This window comes from Haliotis rubra, unplaced genomic scaffold (genome assembly GCF_003918875.1).
Source record: "Haliotis rubra isolate DU_JTF1 unplaced genomic scaffold, ASM391887v1 Scf49, whole genome shotgun sequence".
NCBI lineage: Eukaryota > Metazoa > Mollusca > Gastropoda > Lepetellida > Haliotidae > Haliotis > Haliotis rubra.
This window is the reverse complement of record NW_025767179.1, coordinates 398,114-417,704: the sequence shown is the minus strand read 5'-3', so window position 1 is coordinate 417,704 and position 19,591 is coordinate 398,114. Positions and strand designations below refer to the sequence as shown.

Sequence of the window (19,591 nt, the reverse complement as noted above, 5' to 3'; positions counted from 1 at the left end):
TTCCAAATTTGATGCATCAGTAAAGAAAATGTGACATAATGCAGAGCGACATGACTGTGGAAGAGACTTACTTTGTGTGTCTCCAGAATCAACGGTTTTCCAATCAAGATAACCATTACTGATTTCAACTTTCCAGTAGTCAACTCTACCTTATGACGCGCAATATTCCAAACCTTGGTGTTTACATTTCGCAACTTTTGAGGTACAACCGACTAATCTTTCATCAAGATTTCAGAAGAGCATCGTATGCTCAGATGTTGCTCGATCACGGTTACAAAATTCAACGCCTCAGAAGGTTTATTTTTCAAAGTTTCATGGTAGACATGTGGAGGAGGTTTCCAAGTGACGAAAATCCCTATTTTGACTTGTACCGTACATTCCCGTGTTCTTGAACAATTGACTCGCCTTTGTATTTCTATATGGTGGGTGCCACGGAGGGGAGCTGGATACGCAAATCAGGATACGGTATCATTACTATTTGAAAGTGATTCATAAACACATGCTCATAATACAGAAGAGGTAAGAGCAAACGTTTCGTGATTACAGTATTCACTACCAAAACAAAATGCCAAGAATCTGCGCTGAATCCTTTTAAGCTTAAAAAAAACAAGAGTTACTGTCCATTAATCAAACGTTTCTAAATGTCAGGGTAAACTGATCATTATTATTCATTACTAATTTTTAATTCATTACACCGGTGCGTGTCGATCTACAGAGAATACATGAATATATATACACTCTTAAACAAAAGAAACGCATGAGCCATTTTTAGAAAAAATATTTGCCTTTATTTAAGACAAATTATTTCATGTAATTTTAATGGTAAAAAGCTGAAAGAGCTCGACAACACAATAGCAGCCTTTATTGTTGTGTTTCTGAGTACTGAGTCCACAAGATGGCGTCAAAGTCAGCACTTTGTATGGCCACCATTGGCAGCAATTACTGATCGGCACCGCCTCGGCACTGACTGGATAAGTCGACAAAGTCGCTCTTGTGGAATTCTTCCCCACTCTTCGTGCAATGCGATAACCAGTTATGGAAGTGTCTGAGGCGTGTTTTGACGTTGACGTACGGTCGATCGAGCTCATGCCATAGCTGTTTAGATCTGGTGATCGGGAAGGCCATGGCAAGACATTGACGTTAGAATTGGCAATTGGTTCTAATATACATGTGAACTCGGTAATTTGCACGGTTTGGTAAAATCGTTAAAGGCACTATTTCACACCACACTTCTCTAAAAATAGATTATGCAATTCTCTCAATAATAATAACTGTCAACCCTCAAGGAAATTACCATATAATATATTTTAATTTTTTTTACGTAATTTATATTACAATATTAAATTAACAAGTTCGAATGAATTAATGCAACTTTGCATTATATCGACTCTCGTGCTCTCTACCGGCCGAACATTATTTCAAGGGAACCTCATAGAGTTATGTCTCTTGGCGCGCTCTTCACGAATATCTTATAAGTCCTTTGGATCTTGAACTTAGCCGCTGAAATAGACGCTAATATATGGCGCAAAAACATGTGCGTAACTTGTGATTGAAGCCAGTTCGGCAAACACCGACAACACCGCGTGCGACAGTTTACGATGTACGGAGCAAATGTTTACATTCCATATATGGCAAGTGTTCTCTGTTTGCAAGCTGTTCGCCTCGAAGTTTCAATTATCGATTGCAGGCAAGTCGTAAGGGATAATAAGTATTTTATTGCATCAATAGGAAGCTAAAGTGAGTGCATGTGCGCGAATATATATAATATAGGCCAAAATATTCTCCAAAATGTGTGAAATTTTGAAAACACGTAAACAGCTGGATCTGTTCACACTGGAATCCATTTTAAACAATTCAAAATGGCAGAAGGCCATCCGCAAGAATGTAATGGCAAGGGGATGACTTCCTTACATGTCCAGAAGTCCATGACGATTGCATCTGTAGAGCGGGATGCCCACACCTTTTCTCATCAGTATGTTATACTGACTGACTGACTGAGTTTGGTTTTACGCCGCTTTTAGCAATATTCCAGCAACATCACGGCGGGGGACATCAGAAATGGGCTTCACACATTGTACCTATGTGGGGAATCGAACCCGGGTCTTCGGCGTGACGAGCCAACGCTTTAACCATTAGGCTACCCCACCGCCCCCAGTATGTTATAACAATCTTATGATGCAGCCGCAATGATGAGTACCTGCTGAGCCGTGTGTACCACACATTTCATTGTCCATATTTTGTATTGTTTATATACACACACACACACACACACACGCACGCACGCACGCACGCACGCACACACACCCCACCCCCCACAACCAAAACATAAAATTACCCAAAACGTTTATGACCGCCCAGAGAAGCTGAATGCCATCACTGTTGCTGCAAAAGGACAATGATAACTTCACCAAAGCAAAATGGTACCTCAAATACAGGCAAATTTGTTTTAGTCACAAACTATATTTCATTAGACCAGAAACTGATGTAAGTAGCTAGATCAGCTATCAGTTGAACGTTTAGCTATTTACGCTGCAACTAATAAGCGCATCTTATTGTGTATCTCTTCTCTACTTACTGTCAAACCAACTTTTGTTAAAAAGGATTCATTTATTCTGTTAAATCGACATGCATCGGTCGCATGAATTCATTCACATTAGATTATAAATTCATTCGTCATTAGCGCAATGTAGTGTTCATTTACCTTGACATTTAGAAACGTTTGGTTAATGGACAGTAACTATCATTTCGTTGAATAAAACACCAACCAGTTATGCATTGAGAAAGGTTGGACGTGAAAACAAACATTGTGGAGTCAATGGATACCACGTGAGGGATGTCAGTTTTTACTGCAACTGAAGCTGGTTAGATTGGTTAAACACTGAAAATGTTGGAAGGATGATTCTGCCTTTGAAGACAGGGGAGAGAAAACTTCTGATACATGACGTTAACTGCTCCGCCCACCAACGTGTTCCAAACAAAAGTGAAACTTTCCTTTCTGGCCTAAACAAGAGTCACTCTTTCCTTCATGCCCTCAAACAAGAGCCACGCCTTCCTTCCTGCCCCCAAACAAGAGTCACGCCTTCCTTCCTGCCCCCAAACAAGAGTCACGCCTTCCTTCCTGCCCAAAAACAAAAGTCACGTTTTCCTTCATGCCCCCAAAGAAAAGTCATGCTTTCCTTCCTGCCCCCAAACAAACGTCCCGCTTTTTTTCCTGCCCCCGAACAAACGTCCCGCTTTTTTTCCTGCCCCCAAACAAAAGTCACGCTTTCCTTCATGCTTCCAAACAAAAGTCACCTTTTCCTTCTTGCCCCAAAAGAAAAGTCACGCTTTCCTTCCTGCCCCCAAACAAAAGTCACGTTTTCCTTCCTTACCCCAAACAAAAGTCACCGTTTCCTTCCTGTCCCCAAAGAAAAGGCACACTTTTCTTCTTGGCCCCGTTTGTTTCGGGGCAGGGAGGAAAGTTACGCTTTCCTTCTTGCCAAACAAACAAAAGTCATGCTTTCCTCTTGTCCCCAACAAAAGTCACGCTTTCCTTCAAGCCCCCAAACAAGAGTCACGCCTTCCTTCCTGCCCCCAAACAAGAGTCACGCCTTCCTTCCTGCCCAAAAACAAAAGTCACGTTTTCCTTCATGCCCCCAAAGAAAAGTCATGCTTTCCTTCCTGCCCCCAAACAAACGTCCCGCTTTTTTTCCTGCCCCCGAACAAACGTCCCGCTTTTTTTCCTGCCCCCAAACAAAAGTCACGCTTTCCTTCATGCTTCCAAACAAAAGTCACCTTTTCCTTCTTGCCCCAAAAGAAAAGTCACGTTTTCCTTCCTGCCCCCAAACAAAAGTCACCTTTTCCTTCCTGTCCCGAAAGAAAAGGCACACTTTTCTTCTTGCCCCCGTTTGTTTCGGGGCAGGGAGGAAATTTACGCTTTCCTTCTTGCCAAACAAACAAAAGTCATGCTTTCCTTCCTGCCCACAAACAATAGTCATTCTTTCCTTCCTGTCCCCAACCAAAGTCACGCTTTCCTTCTTGCCCCAAACAAAGCCACGCTTTCCTTCCTGCCCCAAACAAAAGTCACGCTATCCTTCCTGCCCCCAAACAAAAGTCAAGCTTTCCAAGCGACTGGTATGTGTGCAGATCATTCATCTGCTTCTATTAAATTTTCCACAGTTAAGGCATGTTCAGATGCGATCAGCATAACTGTAAGTCTGACCTCACTAAGACAACTTCGTGCCAAATTTAATTATTGAAATGAATGAACTTCCGAAATTGGCAAGGAATATGAATACATCGTGCATGCACTCATTCACCACCCATATAAACAAAAAAACAACAACACAAAAACCTTTACATTCAATTTGTTTTGTTTCGTTGCATACATTGTTAATTTAGTCCATCTGCTACATTTAATCATAGTAATTATACTATGATTAGTGGACTATGAAACTTGAAGCTGAGGTAATTCTTTCATGCATTACTGTTGTTGTTCGTATGGCTGAAAATGTTCGTATTGCGATGATATCCATTTGAAATTAGGGGCAGTGGGGTAGCCTAGTGTTAACGCGTTCCTTCATCACGCGAAGGGTTCGATTCCCAGCATGCGTGCAAAGAGTGTAGCCCATTTCTGGTGTCCCCTGCCATATATTGCTAGAATATGTAGCGGCGTAAACCATACTCACTCATTCATCCTTTGGGATTGAGTGCACATGTCTCTAGCGGTAGTAAAGGGCGAACACAAACTGGATTCGAACTCGGATTTCCCCCGGACTCTTATCTCGACAAGACTTCTGCGTGTTAATTCCAAGCCAAAGTTATTCCCTTGTATTTCAGTCCAGATGTCGAAAGAAGAGGGAAGTAAAATGTCAGTATCCGAGGATTCTTGACTCTTTTCCGAACGCATGAACAAACACACGTGAAGGTCTATAGTGGACCTATTAACCTCCAGTCACATCTGTCCTATTAAAAGACTTCGGCCGAGGAAGTCCAACACTGGTGCTGGTAGTGAGTAAGTATGAGACATGGAAAGACGTTTAAGGCTTGATTGTGAGAGTGCACCAGTCTGCCTATTCTGGTTGGTTTACTGGTTTAAGATGAGCTCAAACATCACAATCTATCATGCATGTCATCATATTTTCGTTTGTCGGTTTATCCCGACTTTCTTTCCACAACTTCTTGTGGCTGACATTTTCATTCACTCACCTATATCTCCTCGAGAGTTTCTAAGAACTTCCTGTAAAATGAGTATATCCAAATGAAACACAAATATATTACCAGTTTGTGTCCTCAGGTCACTGTTGTGGGTGTTGTCAGACAGATCTGTTACTACTGTAACCCCCGTTTACCTCAGGCAGCCAGTGCTATACCCATTTCTTCTGGAAATACACCTGTCTCAACCCTGCAACATGAACACCTACCAGCTGTATAGTCAAAGCACCGTGTCATGACCAGCTATACATTTAACCTCTAAACTACTTGTTCACTCTTAATTAAGGACCCTATTTCCCATTCACCCACACATTGCTTTTGATCATCACGAAGAACACTGAATAAAGCTCTCAGTATTACCATATATATGTGCTTCATAACTGACTTGGCAAATGGTTTATTGTAACAGGTGTTGCCAGTTGCTGACTCGTATGCGCACACCAGTGCTACATACAGATCTGAGAATATCCCATGACAATAACCCGACAAAACAGAGCATCTTGTTATGACACGGTGGAACTAAATCAGAGAAACCAGCAGTGAGGAAACAATAGGCTTCTCGTCAAAATCAACTCCTGTCTCTCGCTTTGACTGGAACTGAAGTAACTTTCCGTTGGAAGTGAGACCATACAATCTCGGACATTCGTAAGGTATAATTCAAGAATTTTATTTTCTTCAGTTTTCATATTGAGCTTTGTGAAAATATTTTTAAGCGTAGGTAGGAATGGATTATTCTATTCTGAAACTAGCATTGTTACCCTCGAAAAGTAGAAGCTAATTTCTGATGATAATTGTGGCAGTAGGGTGTACATACGGAGGTTTCGCTTATGGAGGACGTGCCTCGTTCAAGAAGATGATGATGATGATTTGGAGATTTACCGTGCGCTTTCCAACATAATGCGTATTTCGCACACGGTAAGTCTTTATCTGTGACAAATACCAGATACCCGTGTGTGCACCCACCTTTGGAATAAGACCTAATATTTATTGCTGCACATTTTGACGTCTTGAGTCAATTCTTATATAAATTGCTATTGAATTGCTTTGTATGAGTTTAGACCTTTGGCTGTGAATTTCAGTCTATGATGTTAATTCTCATTTGTCTCAGGTGGTTCTTGGCCTATTTCACAATTTAGTTCTGTATGTACCCATAATCAGGCTCAATACTGCTTTTCAATTTGGGAATAAACAACAAGATCATCAAGATCGCGAAGGTCATGACTTGTATTTAGGTGTCCTCAGATCCATGTGTAGCGTGAGCGACCAATACCTTATTTCAGTGATAACTTACTGTGTAATGATAATCCATCACTTACGTCTACAATACAGTAGGAAGTGTTATATCACAACTATTGGCCATTATGTCATTATAATATTAAACATTTGATATGCTGTATTGATAGTAACACGACAAAGAAAGAAGTATGAATTCCAATATGTTTCCCATTCGGGATTCGAACCAACACTCTCGGTTTGAGTCATGTAGTCGCTAGCACACAAAAAGAGCAATCTAGCCCACTCAGCCACCAGAATATCGCGCTTCCACATCACGACGGGACTAAACCCCAAAATATCAGAATCTGTACTTTACTGTGAAAGTGTCATGAAATAGATGTTGCTTCTGATCACTTTCTTTATGGCTTTGTGTATTCAACTAATTCACTGAAAAGGAAAAGCACAACCTTGGGTTTACAAATATAAATAGAGAAACAATTCAGTACAAGGGGTAAAAACGAGACAGCATCATTAAGTTGCAGGCCCTAGGCATAATGCACTCACAACTGGAAACATGTCACCGTCAGAAAGGGTTCGCCTCACACTCCCTGTTTTATGCTACAACAACCGTTTGAGACGATATGCCAACCAGAAATTTCATTGAGCTCATTCACATTTGGCAACTTTAATCCAGGACGCCTTACTTTCAATGTAGACTGGAATTCATTTTAGACCTACGTCAAACACGATAAGAATATTTTGCTAGACAGATGAACGGATTAATACATGGTAGTTTCATAAAGATTTGATGCTTCTACTTCAGTAACTTCAAGTGACACATAGCAGAGCTCCCAGACTGAACGTGAACTATGAAAGCCAGGTAAGCGGTTCGTAGACTAAATGTTGACTTACCAGAACTAATAGTTTGGTTTGAAAACCAATTGATGTTTTTGTTTTACTACAACCGGATTACAAATTATTCGTATCTTAATCATGTCACAGGTAGTCCAACACTATCAAATGGTCGGCTGATTGATGTTTACCACGTGGAACCTCAGGGCGATTAACTGAGGTTTGCACCCTTTTGCACATGTTGTTGTCATGCCTATGGGTAGCAGCTCTTCACGGCTAATTGCCACGTTATGATTTGACAACATGGCCACTTTCTTGAGTTTAGAAGTTGGTGTGATGAGCAACGGGGAGAGTTCTGTGGATATACAACTTCTGTATTATTCTTTAACGAGCATTTTCTTGATAACGGTGTTAGCAGCTAAACCGAAACGTCGCTCATATTAAAAATAAAGAAGTCATATATCCATAGAACTCTCCCGTTGTTCATAATGGCCACTCTTGGAATGCATTCCTGTTGACAGTTAGAATACCGGCATCTTTAGTGGCTTCTCATATTACATTTACCGCCCTTGCTGTGGCTGCAGCATTTATTTATATCCCTGGGGGGATGCCTAATATGCATGAAAGCCTTAATACTAGCAATTCAGGTGAATCAATACCTGTCCCAAACATCGCATATTTTTAAAAACAAAATGAAGTTAAAATCTATTTCAAAATGCATTGCTTTTTAGGATAAGGTTTGCGCAGATTTAGACAATATTAATGTGTGTCTCTGGAAAGAGAGCACACGTGTCACTTTTTGTCCAGTCTAATATTGTCCTCTTTATGGAAATATTTAATTTGTATTGTACATGTAATTGGACCACTATTTCCTGCAGGGATGACATCACCAACGCAAACCGCATCATCTACACGACGGTGTTGTTTGGTGCTGCCTATACTACGGTAATTCCACTGATATATTGACAACATTTATAACTCATTACATATACCGGAAACATAAACAATCAAATGTAAGCTAAACATATGCGTGTACTTTACATGTTTACAGTTTGTATAAAATGTTTGACACTTCAAAAATATTAGAACAGTGAAATATTTAGTACAGAACATACATCTACAGTATAGTGATTGTGATAAGGGAGAACTAATATAGAGATATGGATGTAAGTAATATGAAAAATAAATTTGAAGCCTGAACAATCTTCACTCAAATTTGCTTTAATATTAAAAATCACTGATTTTAACAAAAGGAAATGATAAGTGATACCCTGAAATGTTTTAGCTTGGGCTTTATTTGTGATTTATAGTGTTTTTTTACATCATCGGAAAAAAACTTTCAAATTATCGAAACATATTGTTCCATATCAATCCATGCAGAAATGAGTGCCAAATGCAAAGGGACAAGTGGCATTCTCATAGAGAGATTTATTACTAAAATAAGTGTACCACAAGATATGGCATAGTGACATGTTTTCAGTATGACCAAATAACAGGGTTGCGATAATGATAACAGATGGTGATGTAGTGCTCTACGGTAGAGCGATGGGAGTAAACCAGGTGAAGTCATTCACCAAGTCTACCCAGGGTCAGTCATTTATGGAGAAGCTTTCTGAGAAGCCACTGCACCGTTTGTACATGCAGTGTGTGAAACAGAATAGCAATTCAACCGAATCCTTTACCTGGATGAAGTCGGCTGGTCTTAAATGTGAAACAGAGGGCTGCCCAGGACCAGTCACTTCCCACTCACAATCGCCTAAATATGATTCTTAAAGAAAATATTAACATGAAATGTCGACTTTGCAAAGCATTAACAGAGACTGTCCAGCACCTTGTCAGTGGATGCCCTTCCTTGGCACAAACAGTATATCTTAAACGACATGATAGCATGGCTTGCTGCTTCTACTATTGTCTACGACCCTGAACATGTCCAGGGCGTCATGAAAAATGATGATTTCAAACTTCTTTGGAATAGGCCCATATACAGCCTAAGACGAATTCCAGTCAACAAACCTGATCTTGCCCTTTTTGATAAGGCCAATGAATTTATTTGTATCATTGAATTTTCTGTCCCTTTTGACAGCAACGTGATTGGCAAGATTCAGGAAAAGCATGCTAAATATACAATGTCTCGATGGCATCCCAAGTACACTGTCGGTGCCCTTGGTTTGGTACCTCCTGATCCCTTGGCGCAGATCAGAAGATTGCCCCGGTTCTCCACCGGGAGCACAGTTCTCCTGGCACTATGGGTAATGAAGAATGCTGCAGTGGTAGGGAGTCTTCTTCTCCGGAAAGTTCTTAGTTGGTTCGACTGGGCAGCGTTTCCATTCGCTATCTTGGCTGCGTGTAGAGGGGGCGAGGGCCCTGAGCTGATGATGAGCCTTACCAGCCTGACTGTGCGAGGATCACCCGAACTCTCTCTGCTGCATTTTCATCTTAATCTGTAAACACTTGTTTAGTGCTTGTTTTCAGGACTATTAACTGCTCGAAAGCGCCTGTGAGCAATGGACTGTCCTGGGAATACACATAGTCTAGCAGTAGCAGACTTTGAACAAATGAGTTTTCATTTCAGTAGTGATTTAAATGTTTCAAACTGCGTCAGAAGTTTTATTCATGTTTTTCTAGGCCACAGGCCCACGGTACTTAACATTTCAATAGTGTGATTACAAATGAAGTGATTCATGCAATTTCATAGCAAAATATTATATATTTAGACAAATTCACAGAAGTAAGTTGGTGAATTATCCCTCATATCCCAAGAGCTCGGAGCCGTATGTAAGTGACAGGGCCATTTAATATCCTCATTGCAGTGGTTACCTGTAATCCGCCACATAAATGATGAAGTATATGTATATCTGTAGACATACTTTCTCCGTCTGTTGTGCCAACACCTGTCTCGATCTAGTCCACGCTAGTTTTGGTGTCAAATGAAGTCCGAGATACTTCTAATACGAGACGTAGCTGGTTTAATATTTAAGTGAATATCTTTCCAATCACCGACAGGAGCGAAATTCTCTATAATTATTTGGATCGGATAAAGAAGCATTTTTGTGTAGTGGGCAGATAATAGCTTTGCACCATGTCATTGGTAAATTACCAGTTGCCAATATTTCATTAAAAAGGTATGTCAAACTGACTGAAATGCGATTGACAGAAGGTTTCAATAACTCTGATGAAAGACCATCCCAGCCTGGTGCTTTTCGACATCTAAGATTCCGTATAGTATCTGTGACTTCACGCAGTGTTATTCCGTCGTTGAGTTGATCAGGAAATCGTTGGTTACAATCATTACAATGAGAGTCATGATCTGATATGTCGTTTGTTATGTCATCAATAATTCTTTAATCCGTTGTTCCAGAGTTTAGCAAGTGTTCGAAATAGGTAAACCACTCGGTGCCACTATTTTTGTTGCTAGATGAAGAAGAAACTTCAATTGATTATTCTATATTGCGTGTAGGTGAAAGCAGAAATTGTGGAGAAGTGTACATCGTGAAAAGTATAGGTCCAAGTACCGAACCTTGAGCTCTGTCATTTCGGAGCTTCAACTACCCATATAGCCTGATATCGGTTTTGCAGATACGATTTCAGCCAGAGTAGCGCATCTCCAGTAACTCCACATCTCTCCTCTTGAGTGCGAAGTAGTATTCTCTGAACGATAGTATCAAATAGAAGCGGCAAAACCCTTTCCATATTCTTAAGAAATCTCTGCCAAAAGCAGAGTCGATTGTACAGTTGTGACTATATCATGAGCAGATATTTGTTTCAGCAGTATTACAGCTGTCTGATGTTGTTTGTAAACAAATCGGGTCTAAACCAGACACTCCAGTAATTGTCACCATGCGATACTATGACGGAGCATGTGTTTATGAATCATTAGGAAATAGTGATGGTACCAGCTGTTCGCGAAAAGGTGAGCGTATCAAATGCGGATGCAAGATCAAGGAGTACCAGTATTGTCGCTGCACCATCTTTATCATGTCAACTGCCTGGAGAAGATCGTTCTGAACACGACCAAGAGCAGTCTCAGTACTTTGCCCTTTTCTGTAAACAGACTGTAGCACTATCGACTGACCGGTACTCCTCAGATGCTGTTTTAGTTAAAAAGCAATAACTTGTTCGAGTAACTTGGATGCAAACGAAACATTGGAGACAGGTCATAGGCGGATCCAGAGGGGGGTGCAGGGGTGCGCACCACCCCCCCCCCCCCTTTTGCCCTGAAAGTTTATTAAATGACCATTGAAACTCTCATGAAAATGAAGTGTGCACCCCTCCTTTGCTCAATAGTGTGCACCCCACCTTTCTGAAAAAGCTGTATCCGCCCCTGCAGGTCTATAGGTTTTTTTAAAGCTCTGCGTCCGGTTGTGTTTCTTAAACAAAGGCGACACAAAAGCTTTCTTACAATCTGCAGGAACAAAAGATTTAAGAAAGGATTGATTTACAATGTGAGTCATCACAGGAACAGACTCATCCAAATAGAGGAGGCATGTCGGTACCGGTCCAGAGATTAACATGTGTTTGGACAATGAGAGATAAGTTTTCTGGTTTCGTTCAGGTGAATCTGGGAAAATGAGAACAGAGATGTATGATTCTCATGAACGCCACTGTGGGGATGATGGTAACAGGTCTCACAGTTCCACTTTCCAGACTTGAACGAAGAATTTCAATCGTTTCAGTGAAATACTTGGCGAATGTATTCACCATTTCGAGTTTAGCATGGTCATAGTTTGGCAGAGGCTTTGAATGCTTCTTTAAAAAAAAGTCTGTTACACAATCGATAAAGATCCTTTTGACCTTTAGAATGTTCAAATGCGTCATTGAAGAAGGTTTTCTTTGCCTCGTATGCAAAGGCATTGACAGCATTGTGCTGGGCAGAATGCATCTCTTTGAATACTACCAGGTCAAACGATCTCATCCGCCTCTCCAACTGTCGTCGATACTGTTTTGCTGCCCGGAATTAGTCATTTTGAGTGAACTGTTACAATACGTTTGGTTATTGGAACAAGGTCATCAATGACTTTATGGACTTCACAGTCCTAACGACGGGCACATGCTTCAACATTAAGCTCAGAATTTCCTTCAAGAGCGGTGGAAAGAGCTGACTTCAGAACAGGAAGACTGATACAGCCCCATTTCCGGAATGATAGCTACTGACTTGTTCTTCTGGGTATAGAAAAGCTTGCTCTTGCGAGGATAGCAATATGATTAGATTGAACTGACTGATCAACGCCGGTGATCTTTAAGTCGGGTTCCTCGTCTCTAGTGATGATGAGATCCAGAGTGTGTCCTCGAACATGTTTCGGAACAGACACACGCTGAACGAGTCCATGTAAGGAAAGAACACACAAAACTCGGGGTGATGAACGTTAGCATCATATATGTTGAAGTCACACTTTGATTGCCAATTTTAACAGATGACCAAAACAATTTACGAATCAATTTACACAGCGTGAGAAAAGTATAACCGATCGTCCAATACAATAAGTGTGTATTTTCCCCGATTTCGCCGAGGGACGCCATTTTCTTTGTGAACAACGAAGGGATCACCTTAGTGCATGGTACATTCCTTTCGAAGATACTATGTGCTGCAAACATATGTCAAACATCTACTATAAATGGTTATCGTCCTTTACAAGTAAGTATTTCAACTTACCGTGGAAGATGAAGGTAAAAACTCCGATGTGAGCCACCGAATGTCGTAGATCTGGCACAGCCTTGCGGTAGATATCGCTTTGTCTCGTGCGACAGTGAACAGTTCCTAATTATCTCTGAGGTCCGTCACTCGATAAATAGTCTCTGCTAATTATAAACATTATTCAAATTACAGTGGCTTTGTCATTTCCACTTCAACTGTTTGCAAACTAAACATACCTCATTTTCGATATTTATGGATGCATATGATTTACTAAACGAGTATTACAATGAATGTTTTGTTCAAAATGTATCTCGACAAAACAAAATGGTTAGGTTCTAAAGAATAAGAGTTGTAATGATAACGATTTCTATCAGACAAGAGAGTAGTGATGTTAGTGTTGTTAGTTTTCCTCGCTTCAGTTGTTCACATATTGATTAAAACACAAACGTTGTAACATAAACTGTATCAACGTAATAGTGTATGTGGGGCATGTGAATGTAACATATACCATTCAGTGCAGACAATGTACAAGGTTGGAGGATGTTTACACAAAAAGGCAATTGTTACACAAGCAGAATTACATTTGGGAGGGTTTAGTGGGGTGGTGGAAGGGTGGACAGGAGAATATTAGGATTAGCATTCTTTGATGATGAGCTGGTGGTAGGCAGTTACGGTGTGATATTGTACCGTCGCCTGGTATTGTTATCACACAATGCGTTTTAAATGTGAATTGTCATTAAAAAGGTTATCTCTTCAAGATAGTAATGAATGTTAAATTCATACAGATGTCTCAACCTTTGATCGGAGTAACCTTACCCGACATCCAATGTTTGCTGGGCGTGGACCTGAAGACATCCAGCTCCCTCCTGTTTGCCTATGGTTTAGGTATGTGTTGTAGTAGCCTGACAGGCCACTTCATCAAAGACAAGATGGATACTTTTCTGCTCCTGGCGACAATATTGGTATTGAACGCTGTGGTTATTGCTGCTGTACCCACGTCTCCGTTCTTGTGGCTGACCATCTTCTTGCTCCTCATTGCTGGCTGGTGTACAGGAACATGTGTATTTGGTAAGCGGTCGCCTTTTGTACATCATTTTACTTTTTAGCCTATACAACTTTCTCACATTTGGACAACATCGCAAATGATTCTGACAGAGATCGCCTTATACCTCTGCGGTGATGTCACAGGACAATAACGTACAGTGAGATTGTCTCAAACCTGTATGTTGCAGCACTGCCGTGTGCACTCAGATTGTCTTATACTATGATGACTTCAACACTGATATTGTCTTATTCAATGATGACATCAATACAGCGAACACTGATATTGCCTCATACCCCTATTACGATCTTTTAGCACTACAACATACACTAAGATTCCCTCATGCATCTTTATCTGATATTTCACACTACAGCGTACACTGAGATTGCCTCATACCCCTATAACGATCTTTTAGCACTACAGCAGACACTAAGATTCCCTCATGCATCTTTTAATAATATTTCACACTACAGCGTACACTGATATTGCCTCATACCCCTATCACGATCTTTTAGCACTACAGCAGACACTAAGATTCCCTCATGCATCTTTATATGATATATCAGACTACAGCGTACACTGAGATTGCCTCATACCCCTATCACGATCTTTTAGCACTACAGCAGACACTAAAAATACCTGATGCCTCTTTTGTGATATTTCAGACTACAGCGTACACTCACGATTGCCTCATATCTCTTTTGTGATATTTCAGACTACAGCGTACACTAAGATTGCCTCATACCTCTTTTGTGATATTTCAGACTACAGCGTACACTAAGATTGCCTCATACCTCTTTTGTGATATTTCAGACTACAGCGTACACTAAGATTGCCTCATATCTCTTTTGTGATATTTCAGACTACAGCGTATATTAAGATTGACTACAGCGTACACTAAGATTGCCTCATACCTCTTTTTGTGATATTTCAGACTACAGCGTACACTAAGATTGCCTCATACCTCTTTTGTGATATTACAGCGTCAGACTACAGCGTACACTAAGATTGCCTTCATATCTCTTTTGTGATATTTCAGACTACAGCGTATACTAAGATTGCCTCATACCTCTTTTGTGATATTTCAGACTGTGATATTTCATACCTCTTTTGTGATATTTCAGACTACAGCGTACACTATAGATTGACTACCTCATTGCCCATACCTCTTTTGTGATATTTCAGACTACAGCGTACACTGAGATTGCCTCATACCTCTTTTGTGATATTTCAGACTACAGCGTACACTAAGATTGCCTCATACCTCTTTTGTGATATTTCAGACTACAGCGTACACTAAGATTGCCTCATACCTCTTTTGTGATATTTCAGACTACAGCGTACACAGACTACAGATTGCCTCATACCTCTTTTGTGATATTTCAGACTACAGCGTACACTCAAGATTGCCTCATACCTCTTTTTTGTGATATAAGATTGCCTCATACCTCTTTTGTGATTTCAGACAGCGTACACTAAGATTGCCTCATACCTCTTTTGTGATATTTCAGACTACAGCGTACACTAAGATTGCCTCATACCTCTTTTGTGATATTTCAGACTACAGCGTACACTAAGATTGCCTCATACCTCTTTTGTGATATTTCAGACTACAGCGTACACTAAGATTGCCTCATACCTCTTTTGTGATATTTCAGACTACAGCGTACACTAAGATTGCCTCATACCTCTTTTGTGATATTTCAGACTTCAGACTACATTGCCTCATACCTCGTACACAGACTAAGATTAAGATTGCCTACCTCTTTTGTGATATACCTCTTTTGTGATATTTCAGACTACAGCGTACACTAAGATTGCCTCATACCTCTTTTGTGATATTTCAGACTACAGCGTACACTAAGATTGCCTCATACCTCTTTTGTGATATTTCAGACTACAGCGTATACTAAGATTGCCTCATACCTCTTTAGATTGCCGCATGCCTCCTCTTTTGTGATATTTCAGACTACAGCGTACACTCAGATTGCCTCATATCTCTTTTGTGATATTTCAGACTACAGCGTACACTAAGATTGCCTCATACCTCTTTTGTGATATTTCAGACTACAGCGTACACTGAGATTGCCTCATACCTCTTTTGTGATATTTCAGACTACAGCGTACACTAAGATTGCCTCATACCTCTTTTGTGATATTTCAGACTACAGCGTACACTAAGATTGCCTCACACGGCTATTGCGCAGAAAGGGATTACCTCTTACACCATTACAATGTAAAAACAATAGAGGATCTTTTTACAAATGTTAATTTTCATTTAATTATTGTGTTTTTAAAAGAGATTGATTTATTCGATGAATTCTGAGTAATGTGTTTTGTAAATAGCTATATTTTAAAGATTGGTAGTTGAGATTAGTAACTTAGATTGTTAGTGGCTGTACCCTCAAAGGGGGTTAAAGTATTGTAAAATTATTGTCCTTCTGAGAGGGTATGTAAGTCCCAAAACTTTCAAAGCTAAATTTAAGTTTACCTGATTTTTAAAACGTAGTATTTTTGTTCTTTTAAAGTTGGCTAAATATTTCCTACAATCGCCAACGGCTGAAGGGATGGTGTAAATCCAACTAGGGGCCATGCAGGTAGCAAAGGTACTGTAAGTCCCCATGGTCCCTGGTGTGGTGATCTACCTTCAGTTGTTGGCGATCTATAGCCTATTTTTATCTTGTGTTGTCCTCTATAGTTAAAATGTTTTAGATTTAATTACTAGTTTTACATTTATATCTGTGATATTCTAGTTGTTTTACTGTCCTTTGTCGACAGCTATTTAGATTGATTACCTTGTTTTCATCGCTATATGGCTGTAATATTGCCGATGCGATGTAAAATTTTAACTCACTCACTCACCATTACAGCACTATCAAGGTCCAAGGTTTAAGGTTTTTATTCTAAAAATATATATAATAATATAATACATGTGTTAATGCACAGTTGTCTAGAATATCTATAATAGACATTCGCCAAGTGTTTTGGGGTAGGTTTCTGTCATATATTTAGTTTCACATAGTCATCACTTACCAGCTTGGAAATATCTTACTTCTATAACTAGCATAGCCTTCACTCTATACCACCTCTGATATATTCATTTACACAAACATAAACATGATCGAAGATGATGAGATAGTAACCCCCTTAACGAGCATATATATCCCCAATTACCACATTTGGGAGATCCCATCACATTTAGATACCCCCAATACAATTTGCAAAAGAAAATCAGCAAATCCCTAGCTATAATCCTAACAACTCTCTTCTCAAAGCGGAGAGCACAGGACTCAGATCAAAGAAAAGTAGAATAAGTTTTCACTATGAGCAAGACCGGTGCACTCGCCAGTTATACATTTTCAGTTGTTCGCTGGTAAAACAAATGGTACTTGTTAACAACGGAATTGCATCGGTCACATCTCTTGTCACTGATTCGTCAAACATTGGAAACGTCCACATCAAACATATCTACCATCAAATTTCTTTAAAGCATACCAAGGCCTTAAATGTTGGAATCTTTATCAAACAAAAACGACCACTGGGTATGGTCACTTCTTGAAGTAATGTCATATCCCCAGATTTCAGGAAACGTTTTCTAAGCACAATTCCTGTTGCATTTCTTTTCATTTTCACGCATTATAATAACATCTACAGCTTCCACATCAAGACCAAAATAATGTCCTTGATGAAGGAATGAAGTTACAATTTCCTTGCGATCCTCCAGCAACGAAACCTAGCACAACTGGTATGGTGCTGGTTCAGACCTTGTTGTTCCACGTGCCAATGTTCTTTAACATGGATAGATGTACTGGTATATGTACATGTGTAATGACATTTAATAGAGACTCACGCAAATAATTACTCCCGTATGTCATTTTGCTATGGGGAATATGTTAATCCTTTCTGTGATGCTACATGTATTGAAATCTCTGTGTTACTCTTTGTTATTTATTTCAGTGCGAACTTTACACTGCTTCGCCCTATGGCCAAACAACGTTTTTGGTGTGTTCATAGTACAATCAGGATCGTCATTCAGTACGATAACATTTCCCCTCGTGTCTAATCTCTTCAGGCACAATCAACAGGACATTGGTGCAGAAGAATCATTTGGCAATGCGACAAGAACACACTCAATCCCAGAGCACTGGTGCATCGGTTTCAATACCAACATACAATACCTCTACATAATAGTGTCAGGATTAAGTCTTCTTGTGGCTGCAGGCGTCATGTGTTGCTACCAAACTTTCTTAAAGGAAGGTGACTCAATGGAAGTAATCCCACCAAGGCACAGGAGTCCATCAGCCAGTACAAGTCCACTGTTTGTGTGTTTAATCTTGTGTGTTAGCTTTACCTGCTCTGTGTGTCTTGCACCCTTTCAGGAGCTCTTCGTAACCTATGGAATTCACACGCAGCTAAACCTGAGTCTCCGCGACGTGTCCGTAATGTATTCAGCCTATTCCGTCGGCATTTTCCTTAGCAGAATATGCGGTATCTTTCTCTCAGTAAGGGTAAAACTTGACATAATGATGCTATTCTACATCTTGCTCACCGGTGTAACATCTGTTCTGTTCCTGATATTTAAGGACACTAGTATCATCATGATGTGGACAAACAGTCTTCTGTTTGCTGTCGGAATAGGGCCCATATTCCCTGGCCTTCTTGCATGGATAAAGAAGTATTCGGGTGGATCAGCGAGACTTTTAAATGCGGTTTTGCTTTTCGGCAATGCTGGAATTTCGATTGGTCCCTTTATTTGCGGCCTGATGATGGGTATATTCGGAAACGATGCATTTATATACATCGTTTCCGGTGTAGGTTTACTTCAGTGCATATTGTTCGTGTATTTGCCTTACCATAATTGTAAGAGGAAAGATATCCCGCTTGATTGAAACTCTTTAAGCGTGCATCATCAAAATATCACGATCCAGACGGGCACCGTGCTTTTATGTAAAATAACTAATTTATCTCAACGATTTTCAAGCCCGTTTTGAAATACTCACAAAGAGTGCAACAGAGGTAACCGTAAACATGTTAAGGATAATAGTTCAGTAATATCTGGATATAAAGTGATGTCGTTGTTCGACATTCTGTGACAGAAATGTCATGTTGTATTGACCTGCATCGAATACAAATGACAAACAAGGATCGAGTGCAGAAACAAAACACCCAAAACTACACTGGGTGCATTTGAGTGCACGTCTCGATGCGTAAATAGATAGGTAGACTGACACACAGACCTACTGAATCCTAACAGAAACACTGGAACACAATTTCAACATTGCCTTACAATGAATAACACAGTTTCATAACAATGTATATATTAGGTACATGTGTATGTGTTAATATAGCGTATGTACTTTTATGCATGTGTGTATACATAAATGCGTGCGTGTATGTATATATGTAATGTGTATTTCGTACTGTATTTGTATGTGTATACCATATGTGTATAGATGTTTATGTGTGCTGTTATATGTGTCGATTTCTTTGTATATTCATGTACATTCATGTGTTTGTATATTGTGTTCATATATATATATATATATATATATATATATATATATATATATATATATTATTTTACTATACGTTTTTCTTGAAAACATAATCTTTAAAATTGTATTGATTTATTTATATTTCTGTTTGTTACTTGTAAG

The 19,591-nt window shown here is 39.8% G+C and overlaps 1 protein-coding gene across 1 annotated transcript; it reads left to right on the top strand.

Annotated features, from left to right (window-relative positions):
• The first annotated feature begins 5,610 nt into the window (after positions 1 to 5,610).
• Positions 5,611 to 18,878, top strand: LOC124291356. The gene is made up of 5 exons (XM_046728338.1): positions 5,611 to 5,843; positions 7,232 to 7,288; positions 8,139 to 8,205; positions 13,678 to 13,960; positions 17,892 to 18,878. Exons 2-5 carry the CDS (start codon positions 7,278 to 7,280, stop codon positions 18,821 to 18,823), a joined length of 1,293 nt encoding a protein of 430 aa, XP_046584294.1. The 5' UTR covers positions 5,611 to 5,843; positions 7,232 to 7,277; the 3' UTR covers positions 18,824 to 18,878.
• The last annotated feature ends 713 nt before the right edge of the window (positions 18,879 to 19,591 follow it).